We start from the raw sequence: 13,542 nt of genomic DNA, 5'->3' as shown, positions 1-13,542 counted from the left end.
TGGCTGAGATTAGCTGTCACCCACCAAATCCTCCTCTCTCTGCCACAGGAACAGAGCTGTGGCAGGGGTCCTGGGGGCACAGACGGACTATATTGTACCCAGGTGTGTCTCTGCAACTGTCTTCACCAATGGAATATAGGAAAATGGATTTGTGTGACATCTACATCTGAGACCTGGACCCCTTTACTCTCTCTTCCTCTTCCTGTGAACTAGAGCACAACCTGCCTAGGACCCATCCTTGGTCACACAGATGAGAACAACTTGCTCTGGGATGGTAGAGGAGTAAAATGTAAGGTACATGGTCCTTGAATGATCTCCTGGAACTGCTGTATCAACCTGCACCACCAACTCAGGACTTAATTTAAGCGAGAAATAAAAGTTTGTGTTCTGTAAACCACTGTATTGTTGGATCTTTGTTAGCCTTTGTTAGCCTTTCCATTGAATAATATGTGCATATGTTATATCATACTGGAGTAATTGATTGCTATGAGGAAAATACTAATTAAGTTATATGAACTAAAAAACATTTTTCTGTTTAAAAGCAATCTCCTTTGGCTAACATTTTTGGAGATGATGTTTCAGTAACAAAATTGGCACATATAACTAGATTTTTTTTGACATTTTTAATTAACTGAATTTGGATCTATAGGGAAAAAGTAAAAATATATTTCAAGATGTTGACAATATCCAACAGTTACAAAATACATTTTAAGTAATCACTGTGGTTACTATATGTCCTCAACATTTTGCAACACAGGAAGAGAACATTATTAATGAAAACATTTTGAATGGAATAAAATGAAAGCTACTAATAATATTGCGAGTATTTGTTTGAAATTTCAAACATTTCCAAAAAAGAAATTTGAAATATCAAGGAAAAGCATTTAGATAAAAGATCCATTTGTTTTTTAAAATCCCAGATGCATATTTGAGTTAAAGTTGATGCCCAAAGAAGGAAACTAATTACTAATACTTTGTTATTCAAATATCTTGAAGAATGATTATAAATTTATCACCATTTTAGATTAAGATTAAAGAAGACTTCACTGAAATTTGCAATTTCTATCGCTAAGTAGAGTATATTGTTATTAATAGCATCCACACCACTTATTTGTGTGTGAACCAGAGTTTTTAACCAACATAACTAAAAACAGTGGAAAGAAATAGACATCAAAGCACAAAGCACCTGTGTCACGCATGTAGCATCGTGTTCATGTCTCCAACCTGGATTGAATTTCTAAATGGGTAAGTGTGCCTGCAACGATGCATAAAAATCATATTTAATAGTAATTCTATTTTATTTAACAGTATTTTTCTAGAAATAAAATTTTTGTTTCAGTTTTTTTTTTTTTTTTTTTTCTTTTCTGTGGTACGCAGGCCTCTCACCGCTGTGGCCTCTCCCGTCACAGAGCACAGGCTCCGGACACGCAGGTCCAGCGGCCATGGCTCACGGGCCCAGCCACTCCACTGCATGTGGGATCCTCCTGGACCGGGGCACGAACCCATGTCCCCTGCGTCAGCAGGCGGACTCCCAACCACTGCGCCACCAGGGAAGCCCTGTTTCAGTTTTTTAATCTAGCTATACATGTACCTATGTGTATACTGGGTGGACTCAGGACATTTTTTGCTGTGAGTTGACATTTTTTAAAACAAAGGTCTTTTAACTATTCTACTCTTACTTTCCTTCACAGCCAATATCTTGAGTGGGTTATTTAGACATGTGTTTCTACCTGCTCTTAATCCACTGCAACCAGATTCTGCCCTCATTATTCTTCTGGGGCAGGCTTCCTGACTAAACTCTCACATCCATTTAATCCTTTTTTGTGTTTATCTTTGTCCTCTGTGGCCATTGACCTTGTTGCCCGGATACTACTTTTATTTCATTTTCCCACCACTTAAAAAAAAAAATTTGCAATCATAAAAGTAAAAATGTTCAAGGAAAAAGTAAACTCACCTATAACCCCATCAGAGATAAGCACTGTTAATAGTTTATGTTTATTTTCCATTTATATATATGTACATATTTTAAAACATATGTACATCCATATCGAATATTTAAATAATAAAATGGGGCTCATTTAGTGCAAAGAAGTACATAGCATTTTACAACCTTCTATTTCATTTAACTATACAGTAGAAACTGCTTTTCATGTCATTCAATGTTCCTCTCCTGCATTAATCTTAAAGGCCATATACTTTGCTGCTTTATGGATACATACATCATAAATTATTCATCCATTTCTCTGTTGCTGGACATTTAGATAGTTTTCAATTTTTAAAGATAATTGAATGACACACTGAAATCCTTGTGGAAAAAAACCAAAACAAAACCTTTATCCTCTTCCATAATCACTTGCTTAAGATGAATTTCTAAAAGTGGGATTTCTGGGTTGGAGCCATACCTCTGCTATAAACACATTCAGAATCCCTCCAGTAATGGGTATCAAGTTATCCTTCCACCAGCACCCATAACATGAGAGGACCTAATTGGCCAGCTCCTTACTAATACCAGGCAATAGTATTTTAAACCTCTTAGCCAATTTTATTAAAAAGAAAATCACCTTTTATTGAAAGATTTTGTGCCCTTTTGATTAGCAGTTGCTTGAACACTTTTCATAGGTTGTGTCATTTGTATTTATTCCTCTGTGAAATGACTTCTTATTATTGCCTATTGTTTTAAAGTGTGCATCTGTTTCTTTTTTTAATACTTTGTAAAAGCTTTTTTACAAAGCTATTGAATCATTTTATCTCTGAAATATTATTTTTCTGGTGTATAGCTTAAGTGAATTTGTTTTTAATTATAAAGATAATAATCTTAAAAAGAGTAAAAAAACATAACTACACATAAAATTAAAAGGTGAGTTACTCTCTTTTCGATCTGCTCCTCAGAATGTCATTTGCTTTTCATTTTTTGTACAGAACTTTTGACATAAAGCTTCTACATATTGAAATAGTCAAATCTGTTTGCCTTTCAGTTTCTTCCTTAGCTGGTTTATTAGAAATAATCTTAATGCATTAAGATAAGTATATTCACTTACATTTTCTTCTAAACCTTCTATGGTTCAGTTCTTAAATTTAACTCTTTAACACATTAACACATTTGTAATTTATTTCTCTATATGGTATAAAGTTCTGATCTCTCTCTCTATGTATATTTCCAAATAGTTAACAATGTAGTCTAACATAATTATATTATCGACTACAGTGTTTTTGAACTTTTTTTTTTAGCACTGGAAACACTTCTTCAAATGATGGTTTCATAAGGTGTGTGGATGTGAGGGGTCCCTAGGGGGCTAGACTTTTCAAGTTTTGCCTCCTCACTACCAAGAGGGCTTAAGCAGCAGTCTGAACGCGCCCCATCTGTTGGACACCCTCCTGCGACACTCCCTTTCCTGGCTGCCCTCCTTCCCGCACTGCGGGTTTCTAACTGCTCCTTCTCAGCCTCCTCTCAGGGCACTTGCTCCTCTGACCATCATTTGAGGGTAAGAGGCCCCCAGTTTCCTCTCTGGCCTCCTGCTCTTCCCATTTGATCCACTGCCTCCCAGCAACCTTTGCCAAATCCTAGGCATCAACAATTTTCAATACTTGATGGTTTCAAATCCTCATTTCTATCTCGGAGCCCTGTCCTGAGTTCCTGCCCATAAACAAAACACCTTATGGTATCCCATTACCATTTCAACCTAAACGTGTTCAAAACTGAACTCATATACCCCCTGGATTCCAAACCCTTCTCTTCCTCTCCTTTAACTTGGAGGATGGGGCCACCATCCTCCCATTTTCCCAAACAAAAAACCTGGAAGTTATCCCATATGTTACTACCTCGATCAGTCAGTAAATCCTACTGCTTCGACACCTTAAATATCTCTTGCTATATTTTCCTCTGTTCCTTTCCATCATCGGCTTAACTTATTTCTAGATTACTGCAGAATCTTCTTACTCCTTTCCCAGCTGCCAGTCTACTCCTCTGAAATGTAACTTCCTCACTACCACCACAGTTACATTTCTAAAGAACAACGAAAATGCTTAAAATCCTTTCTTAGTTCCCAACCGCAGCTTGCACAACAGGAAAAAAAATGAGACTCCAAATAAGACTCCTGCTTTCCTCTCCTTTCTTCCTGCAGCAACCATCCTAGGGCTCCCATCGCTGAACCCGACATGAAGTTCTTGAAACACAGGTGCTCTCCCAAGAGTAGAGGTCCTGCCTCACACTGCCTTCCCCATCCGGCCCCCCACGTCCGCGTCCGCCTCCCAAGTTCGGCCTGAAGGTTCTTCACTGCTGAAGCTTTCTCTGTTCACCTCTCCCACCCCTACCCAAGTCACGTAGCCCTTGTGCGCCACTCCCCCGCCCGCCCCCGCCTTTATTTTTCTTCAGAGGAAAACAATTCAGGTCAACAAAGGAATGGAAAGGGAATAAAGAGAGATTTTTAAAAGGGGTTTTGGATGCAAGAGTGTGTTTCGAGTCCAAATCTTGTTGCTTTGGGAAGTACCTTAACCTGTGTATAATGAGGATGTTCATCACACACACACACACACACACACACACACACACACACACACACGTGAGATGGCGTGGAATACATGGTTGGGCAGAATCACAGTCTATTCACAGGTAGCGCCCGAGCCTGGCACAGAGGGTGGCCCAGAAGAGCTGCTCATCACTAACGAGGGAGCAGCGCCTGGACGGCGGGACGCAGAGGGCGCCACGCCACCCGGCGCGGGGAGCTCAGCGAGCCGGGGCCGGGCCGCTCCAACTCCGCCCGCTCCGGATGGGGGTGTGGCGGGAGCAGCGACGAGGCCCCTCCCCGCCCGCTGCCGGCCGCAGCCAGACGCTCCCTCGGGCCGAGCCCGGCCAACGCCCAGCCTGCGAACCAGCCCAGGACGTCCACCTCCACCTTTCCGCGAGCCTCCGTGCCCCCGGGACCGCCTCGGGGGCCGGGGCCGAGTCGCGGCCTCCGATCCCCAGCCCGCCGTCGCCGTGGCCGTCGCCGCGCGCTGGGCGCACCTGACCCGGCGGGCGGGGCGGCGGGCGGGGCCCCGGGCCTGACGTGGCCGCTGCATGGAGCGGGCGTGATTCATCAGCCGCCGCGCGGGGTCGGAGCGGGGCGAGCGCAGCGGCAGCCTAGGCGCCCAGGGCCGGGTTGCGGTGGCAGCGGCGTCCCCACGGGGCCTCGCGTGCGCTCCCCTTGCTGTCTGCGGCCGGCCCCCGGCGAAGGTCAAGATGGAAGAGATCCTAAGGAAGCTGCAGAAGGAAGCGTCCGGGAGCAAGTACAAAGCCATCAAAGAGAGCTGCACCTGGGCCCTTGGTAAGCGCGCCGAGCGGGGCGCGGGGCGTAGGGCACCTGCCGGTGGGTCCTGCTCGCCGCCGCCGGAGGGTCGCGCGGGCTGGCTGCAATGGCCCCTCTGCGTGGGGGGCTTTCGCTGAGCATCTGTGATCGAAGCATTTCGCGCAATTGCGAGAGTTGCCTCGGTAAACTGATGTGTGATACGCGAATTTGGGTTCGGGCGTTGACATCCATCCGCCTCCTCTCTGGTCTCTTTATCATCTTCCAAACCTTAACGGGGAAACGCCGTCCTCCCCTCTGGGCGGCCCCTTTCTTCAGATCCCCAGCACGGCTGACGGTGGTCACCCATCTCCGAGTCAGGACCGCAAGCCGGTGGGAATCCAGGGGCCTGATTCCGAAGCGCCTGTGGGCAAGAGGGAAGTTGAACCATCAACCCCGATCTCAAAACCTTGGCGAGTGTAACCGGGAAGGAATAGCTTGTTTAATTTGATTCTCCTGATAGAGGCCAGCTTGTTAAGTATTAGCTTTCATGGTTATTCTACATGAAGAATAACGTACGGGTGGGATGGTGTTACCTCTGCAATTCTGTTGTCGTCTGCCCTTCAGACAGGTGGGATTTTAAGATTTGTGAGCTGTGCAAGCATTGAAAGAAGTTCCAGGTAGCAAATTTGTGTTTCCCATCAGACTCGGGTTGTAGAACTCAACCTCGGAGAAAATTGAATGACATTCCAATTAGGCAAGAACGTGGGCAATCAAAATTGTCTGGGTGGGAATGCAGAGAGATCGGGAGCATGCTCAGGTGACAGTGATGCTTAAGGAGAAAAAAAAAAAGGAAAGGCGAAGGAGAAACCAGGGCAGCTCCCTTGGCCTCTGGCCTTGCCCAAGCCTGCATGTGATCCCTCAGTTGCCACTTAATTAAAACATAAAATTGAATCCCTTTCTCTCTCAACCAAAGAGCCATCAGTGCTTGTCATGACACTGTACTGTGGTACTGCCTGAAAGGAGGTAGAGAAGGGCTATTAGCAGGTTTTCCACTAAATGGAGAATTCTGATGGTGCTTTAGGTGGTGACTCGGTTAATATTTAGGTCTGAATTCACATACGTTTGAGTGTGTGTGTACACAGCCACATCATTTTCTTTTTTTTATGTCTGCCTATCATCACAAAATTTCCTAGAATGTTGTCTAGGAAGTTTATCTCATAGGCAGAATCAGAACTTGACCATTTGTTTACTGTTAGAGGAAAAAAAAATGGACCAGGTACATAAGAGAGAAGCAAGGCTCTTAAAGCCACAGTACTATTTTTGCATTGCCATTGTCATTCAGCAGAGTGATCTGGGTAGACTCTCAAATGCCTCTAATGAAGGGTCACAGATGGCTGGGTAACATAATAAAGGAGGGCTGACTGCACTCTAAACATGCTATTCCTTGTACTCGTTATTATTTTGCTGTAAGTTAAGCAGACTTAGGTAACAGGGAGGAGGAGAGGAATCTAGTATTTTTAATTTTCATGTCGATACTCAACATCTTGTTAAGTTAAAGTGCAGTGTTGCCTAGTTTAGGTCCTTGAAGTAACTGGGAAGCCCAGAGCTGAGGCAGGTAGATGATCTGAGCAGAGCCTGGAGTCCAGCCTGCCTGGAAGAGTAGATGTGATTCTTTTCCTAGTGGCTGTTCTTAGTAAGCAAGAAGAGACGGGAGCTCATGAAACAGTTAAATAACAGTGTGGGGAATTCATTGTGCAGGTTGGAATGAGTAAACCAGGAAAAGAGATCAAAGAAGAGGGGATGAATGTGGGGTCAGGGGTGTGCTGGGGGGATTGGTGTGAGCTGGTGGGGCTTTTGAAGTAAATTGGACTTGGAGAATGGGTAAGCTGTGGGTTTCTTCTCTTCTTCATTTATGTAGCAAAGATTTATTAAGACCTCCTCTGTACTGAGCAGTGGGGATAGAAAGATGAATAAAATGCTCTCTCCCTATAATTAGTTTGTTAGAAGGGTATGTTGGAGGGAGAATGAGGTGGAAACAAAGACATGAAGGTATGGTTTCCTGTTCTCTTTCCCACTCCAGTCCATTTTCCACTGTTCCTTTTTTTTTTTTTTTTTTGGCTATAAAATGCTTTTCACTCCTCAACCCCCATACTTTTTTTTTTTAGAGTAAAGTGTGAATTCCTTAGAATGCTTTTTGGAATCTAGCCCCAGCCTTCTTTCCCATCGCCCCCATAGCAAGGGTTCGTCGGTCCCCAGTAAGCCACGTACTTTCTTGTACATGCCATGTGCTGCCCACTTCTCTGCCTGGGCTTGTGCTAATCCTTCTGCCACAGCTTTCCTTTCCAGAATCCCAAGGCCCAGCTCGCATACGAAGCCTCCCCTGAGCTCTGCAATCGAATCAGTTGCTCCTCTGGGCTCTGAGCCCTGCTGTCAGGACCCTCTTATAGCACCTGCTGCTGGGGATTATAGTTGGTTATGCACAAAGCTACTCTTTTAGGGGCAGGATGATTGAGAAATATACTGGATTCAGGAGACCAAAAAACCTGATTCAAGCAGACTTAAGCAAAATAGCATGTATTCACTATGAACTAAATACCCCTTGGAAGGCTAGCTGTGGGTTGAGTTTGGTTCAGGAATTAGATACTGTTTCAAGGACCTCGCTCTGCTCTTTTGGGATGATGAACATTCTCAGCATGAGTCTCCACAGCTTTGGGTTCATGAATCAGCACACTTAGACCATCTCAGGAGAGAGGGATCGTCTCTGACTTAGACCATCATGGGAGAGACGGGTCATCTTACACTTGGGGCCATTATAGGGAAGAGGGGTCACCATGACATTTAGACCATCCCAGGAAAGAGTCATCTCTTATCAAAAGTACCATTGGAGAGAGGGGTCATCCTCACACTTATTCCATCTCAGAAGAAAGAGCTTGTCTCCCACTTGGACTATTATAGGAGAAAGACATTTAGGCCATCACAGGACAGAGGAGTCATCTCCCATTAAAACTGTCATAGAAGAGAGAGAGAGAGCATCTCCACGTTTAGGCCTTTACAGGAGAAAGGGGTCATTTCCCACTTGGCCTATCATGGGATCATCTCAAGAGAGTGGGGCTCTTGCAGTCACTCCCACCCAGCCCTTGGTGTCACAGTTCTCTCTTCGTCCTGATGGGTTGAGTATGTATCCCTGAACCAGTCCTCTGAGCTAGCTGGCTACAAGGCCCAGTGAAATCCCAGAGTCAGGGAAGGATGGCTTCCTCAAAACAAAATTAGGGTTTGCTGCTTCAGAGGCAGCGGAGTGGATGCCAGTCAACGAAAGCAACAAATGTCTACAGTGTAGACGTGAGCTTCCTGAGCACAGGGACTGTATGCTTGTCTGTGGCTTCTGCACCTACAGTATGAGAGGCACATGTTCAGCACATAAATAAATCAACGTGTTAATGTCTTATTTGGGTTTTAAGTGATATTTGTCTTGTTTTCTAGTTACATATGCTCATTTTAGAATATTGAAAAATATTCAAACACTATAAAGAAAAAATTAAAATCACCCATAATGTCACCACCCAGAGTAAACACTCATCACATTTTGGAGTATTTCCCTTCTGCAGAGGGTTCTACATATATGGCGGATTGTTACATGTTTTTCAACTTCAGCTTTTCTTCTACTTTATCATTAATGTCTCTGAAAATCAGTTTTCTTAATGGCTGCATAATAACGGGCAAGGAACATGTATGTACTTTTTCTCTATTTTAAGCTATCTAGGTTAGATACTTTTGTCAGTAAGGAATAGAAAAGAACAAGGGACTGGGTCAGCGAGTGGAGAGCCTGAAAGAATAGCATTCTCCTTCAAGCACTGGCAATCCTGGAGGCTTGGGAGCTGGGAATGGCAGGATGAAATAGAATGGCAGAACATTAGAACTGGACCATGTCCCTTTTAGAAACTTCAGGTGTTTGCATATATCAGGGAGCTCCTGTAGAATGGATTTGGAAAATGGAGAAGAGAAAGAAAATGAGAGGCCTGAATACCAAGTAAGAGAAGAAGGATGGTCTATCTAACCACCATCCTTCCGTCTGTCTCTCCACCCGCTTTTCCTTCCAGCCACAGCATCTGTTACCTTCACAGCTAGCCTTCTTAAAAAGTGAATGTAACTAAACATACTGCATAGCACAGGGAGCTCTACTCAATGCACTGTGGTGACCTAAATGGGAAGGAAATCCAAAACAGAGGGGACATACGTACACGTATAGCTGATTCATTTTGCTGTACAGTAGAAACTAACACAACATTGTAAAGCAACTATACTCCAATAAAAATTAATAATAATAAAAAAGGGAATGTAGTGATTGTGTCCACATCCTCACTTCCTGCTTACTTTTCAACTCACTGCGATCTGACTTTCTCCTCTGTTCTTCCACCGACTGAAGAATAAGGTACCCAGACCTCAGTCTAGCAGACCATGCTCACATCCCTCTTATCAGTCCTCTCAGCCACACTGGGCCCCCACTTGACCTTGGCCTCGTGATCCGACCTCTTGAGCTGCTCCGTCCCCTTTGCAGCTCCTCCCCAGCCTAAAAGTTTGCGTTTCACAAGAATGAGCCGTGAGCTCTCCTCTCTGACTCGCAGCCCGACTGGAGTTGAACACTTTGAGAGCCACAGCTGCAGTTTCTGAGAATGCGATGCCCACATTTACGTCCCTGGGCTTCACCTGTGCTCTGACATGCCACCCCCGATGCAGCTTCCTACCCGGCGTCCCTTCTGGAACAGGATGGGCTTGTTATGGCTGCTCTGTGACTGCCTTTCTCTTTTCCCTTTCCTCTAGCTCTCTGTTAGCACTTGTAGAGTTGGACACTGTTGTACATCCTGAGTTGAATATAAACTCTTCTGTGTGATGAGGAAAACCACAGCGATTTGGTTGTTCAGCGTCAGACCCTCTTCTTGGGATGCAGCGTCCAGTTGTCCTGGGCACTGGCTCTGCCCTGTTGACTGATGGCCTGGACTCACCCATGAGGTGCAGACTCACTCCCTGCATCTGCATCTCAGGCTTTTGTTTTCTCATTATCCTGCCTCATCTTAAGAACTGACTTCAGTCCTTCTAGTTCCTCCCTTGGCCTTGTGACCACAGCATCACCGACCCTACTGATCCATCTTTCTATTTTGCTATCTGTCTGGCGTACACCCACTGTTTCGCCCCATGGACCGCAGCGGGCCCAGACGCTATCATCATGTTTTGGCCTGTTCTCAGTCCTGAGTCTCAGGGATACATTTGGTGTCCACTGTTCCCTCTGATCTGTTAGCAGGGTGGGGAGAGATGTTTCTCCTTCCCCAATAAAAATAGTTCAGATCAACAGGGCTTGTTGACTCTAAACAGTGAAGAGAGAAGGCAAGAGTTTGAACAGAAAAACTGGAGACCTGTTGGAGTGTGTGATGTTGTGATTTATAATAAGAAATATATATATATTTGGTCTTGGTCCCTGTTTCTGGCTCAGAGCTCCTAAAACCCTTGGAATTTCCCAAGTGAAGAGAGCTATAGAGTCATTTGTTAGGTTAATGAAGTGATTGTTGGACCACGCGTACGGATGGGGGCTGGCTGCCAGGAAAACCATCCTTTTCAGTCCCACCCCCCTGACCTCCACAGAGGGGAGAGGGGCTGAAGATTGAGTTCAAACACCAGTGGCCAATCAATCATGCCTATGTAATGAAGCCTCCATAAAACCTCCAAAGGATGGGGTTTGGAGCACTTCCCGGCCAATGAACACAGGGACATTTGGCGAGAGTGGTGCACGGAGAGAGCAAGGACTCTCTCTGCCCTTTCTCCACACCTTGTCTCATGCATCTCTAGCGTCTGGCTGTTCCTGAGTTATATCCTGTAACATACCAGTAATCTACTAGGTGAGAGTTCCTCTGAGTTCTGTGAGCCATTCTAGCAAATTAGTTAAACCCAAGGAGGGGGTTGTTGGAAACTTTAATTTCTAGCCAGTCGGTCAGAAGCCCAGGTGACAACCGGACTTGAGATTGGCATCTGAAGGTGGGGTGCGGGGGGTGTTACAGGCTTGTAGGATTGAGCCCAAATCTGTGGGATCTGATGCTCTCTCCAGTTCGTGTCAGAGTTGAGTTAAATTGGAGGACACCCAGCTGCTGTCAGGGAATTGCTTGTTGGTGTGGGAAAACCATCCCCCCGCAACCCGACGCGCACGTGCGCACACACACGCAAACACACACACACACACACACACACACACACACACACACACACACACACATTGGAATTGGGTGCAGGATTGTTGGAGCTATTGAAATAGAACAGTTTTTATTTTTGAAGAGAATCGTGAATGTTTCATTATCTCAACAACTGGAGGCAGCAAGAGGGTGAATAGTCCACAACAACGGTAAAGTACTGAACATCCAGGTCAGAGTCATGAGACTTGGGGGGAGAGCCTCCCAGTCAGTATCCCTAATTATAGTATGATTTTTAAAAAGTTTCATCTGCCGTGTCATAAATGTGTGTGAGATGAGCTGTTCATAAAGTGCTTTGTGAACTTGAAAGTCTCTCACAAGTATAAGTTATTATTTAAGGGTATTAAAACGGTATTTTCAAGGAAATAGCTTTTCTTTCTCTATTGTTATTGCAAGAATACAACATTTTTAGCCAGGTGCAACTAGATTAAATTGGCAGTCTGTTTCAGGTTAGGAATTTAACTATTTGTTCTGTCTCTAAGCGAAATGCGTCCTAATCTTTAAGCTCTGAGAGGAAGTCTCGTGGGCTATAGCAAAGGAAATGGATTTTTAAGTATGGATGATTTGCGTGCAGATAATTGAGAATTGACTATTTATAATTATAGGAATTTCCAGGGGGAAAAAAGAAACTAATGGTGAAATTTGTATACAATCTAAATTCTCAGTCTTTACATATTTATTTTTAATTTTGTAATTTTCCCTTTGCAGAAACCCTGGATAGCGTGGATACCATTGTGAAGATCCCTCCACACTTGCTGAGGTAAGGAGACTGGAGTTGTATAATTAGTGGAAGTAAAAATTGCCTGCTGTGCTCTCTTGAAGGGCCAGAAAACCTCCCTGGTTTATAGCATTTTACTTGCTGACTGGTGGCTTTTTTGCCTCAGTGAACTGGGATATTTCATGAGGTTAGCATGATGGGAAGCTGACTGCACTGATTTCTACCTGTCTTTGGAGTGAATAAAGTCAGTAATCCGAAGGAACCAGCTGTGGAAGTCAGGGATGAAAGGATAAAATTGGTCAAGGAGAGAAATGACCAAAATCTAAGTGAGTGGATGTGGACAGTGGACAGAATCTTCCACTGTGAGTTGGGAAATGGCGCCCACTTAGTGGGAGAGCAGCCCTGCACCACGTGGGTTGGATTTAAGCTCTCACTGGCCCCTTGGTTGGACACCATCTCGCAAACTCTATAGGCATCAGCAGCAGCCCTGAGACAGTGAATCTATTTCCCCAATTCCTCAACTTCCCACTCCCCACCCTCCTCCACCATCATGAGAGAAATACATGCTTTTTGTGGAAATTGGGAAAGAGCAAATAAGAAAGTTACCCATAATTACACCACCTAAGGATAACCACTGAACACGGCTTAATAGATTTTCTTAATAGACTTTCCCCCCAGCACACATACAAATTAATATGAAGGTTTATTTACAAGTTTGTTTCCTGCTTGTTTTTTCGGTCAGCACCATATGAAGAACATTTTCTAATGTCAATATATGTTCTTCAAATTAAAATATCACATAAATGTCCATCGTATGGCTGCTGCAACATAAATTATTTCGCAGTTTTCTTATTGTTAGACATTTGGATCGTTTCCAGATTTTTCTTTGCAATTATTAAAAATAATCTTTTGTTGCATATAGTTTCTATATTGTCAGGACACTGATTTATTAGGTATTTTCTCTTTTCAAGTAGATTAAACAAGAGTTATGTTTCTGTCTTTTTAAAAAATGTGTTACTTCTGTAGTGTCTGCTACAAGCTGATATATTGTAAGGTAATTCATATGTTAATCAAACCAAGTGTACTTTTGTGGGTATAAAACTTCTAAATGGGTAGAATGTCTGGCAGCAACAGTCTTGCCTGGAGGAGGTATATTCCAGCTGGGGTATCCGTGTGAAAACACTCCAAGAGATACGAAGGCGTGGATGGTTTAAAGGAGACGATTTCCCAATTTCTACCCTGTCTTAAAATTATTTGCTTTCAGAACTGATTTTGCCATGTCTCCTTTTCCATTTCACTTCTTAACCTTCTCCTGACAAAGGACAGC

At 44.1% G+C, this 13,542-nt stretch overlaps 1 protein-coding gene across 1 annotated transcript in view; it reads left to right on the top strand.

Annotated features, from left to right (window-relative positions):
• Nucleotides 1–5,218: 5,218 nt before the first annotated feature.
• The window catches only part of ARFGEF3 (ARFGEF family member 3), a gene marked incomplete at both ends in the record, with an annotated part of 181,862 nt that continues 173,538 nt past the window's right edge, over nt 5,219–13,542 (top strand). Inside the window, 2 exons of the mRNA XM_082855540.1 lie at nt 5,219–5,303; nt 12,206–12,257. Of these exons, the coding sequence (XP_082711666.1) occupies nt 5,219–5,303; nt 12,206–12,257 (137 nt within the window). The remainder of the gene's footprint in view (nt 5,304–12,205; nt 12,258–13,542) is intronic.

The sequence above is a fragment of the Leucopleurus acutus genome (assembly GCF_964270905.1).
Source record: "Leucopleurus acutus genome assembly, chromosome: 15".
Lineage (NCBI taxonomy): Eukaryota > Metazoa > Chordata > Mammalia > Artiodactyla > Delphinidae > Leucopleurus > Leucopleurus acutus.
Note: the sequence above shows the minus strand (reverse complement) of the source record. Positions and strands in the feature narration are given on the sequence as shown.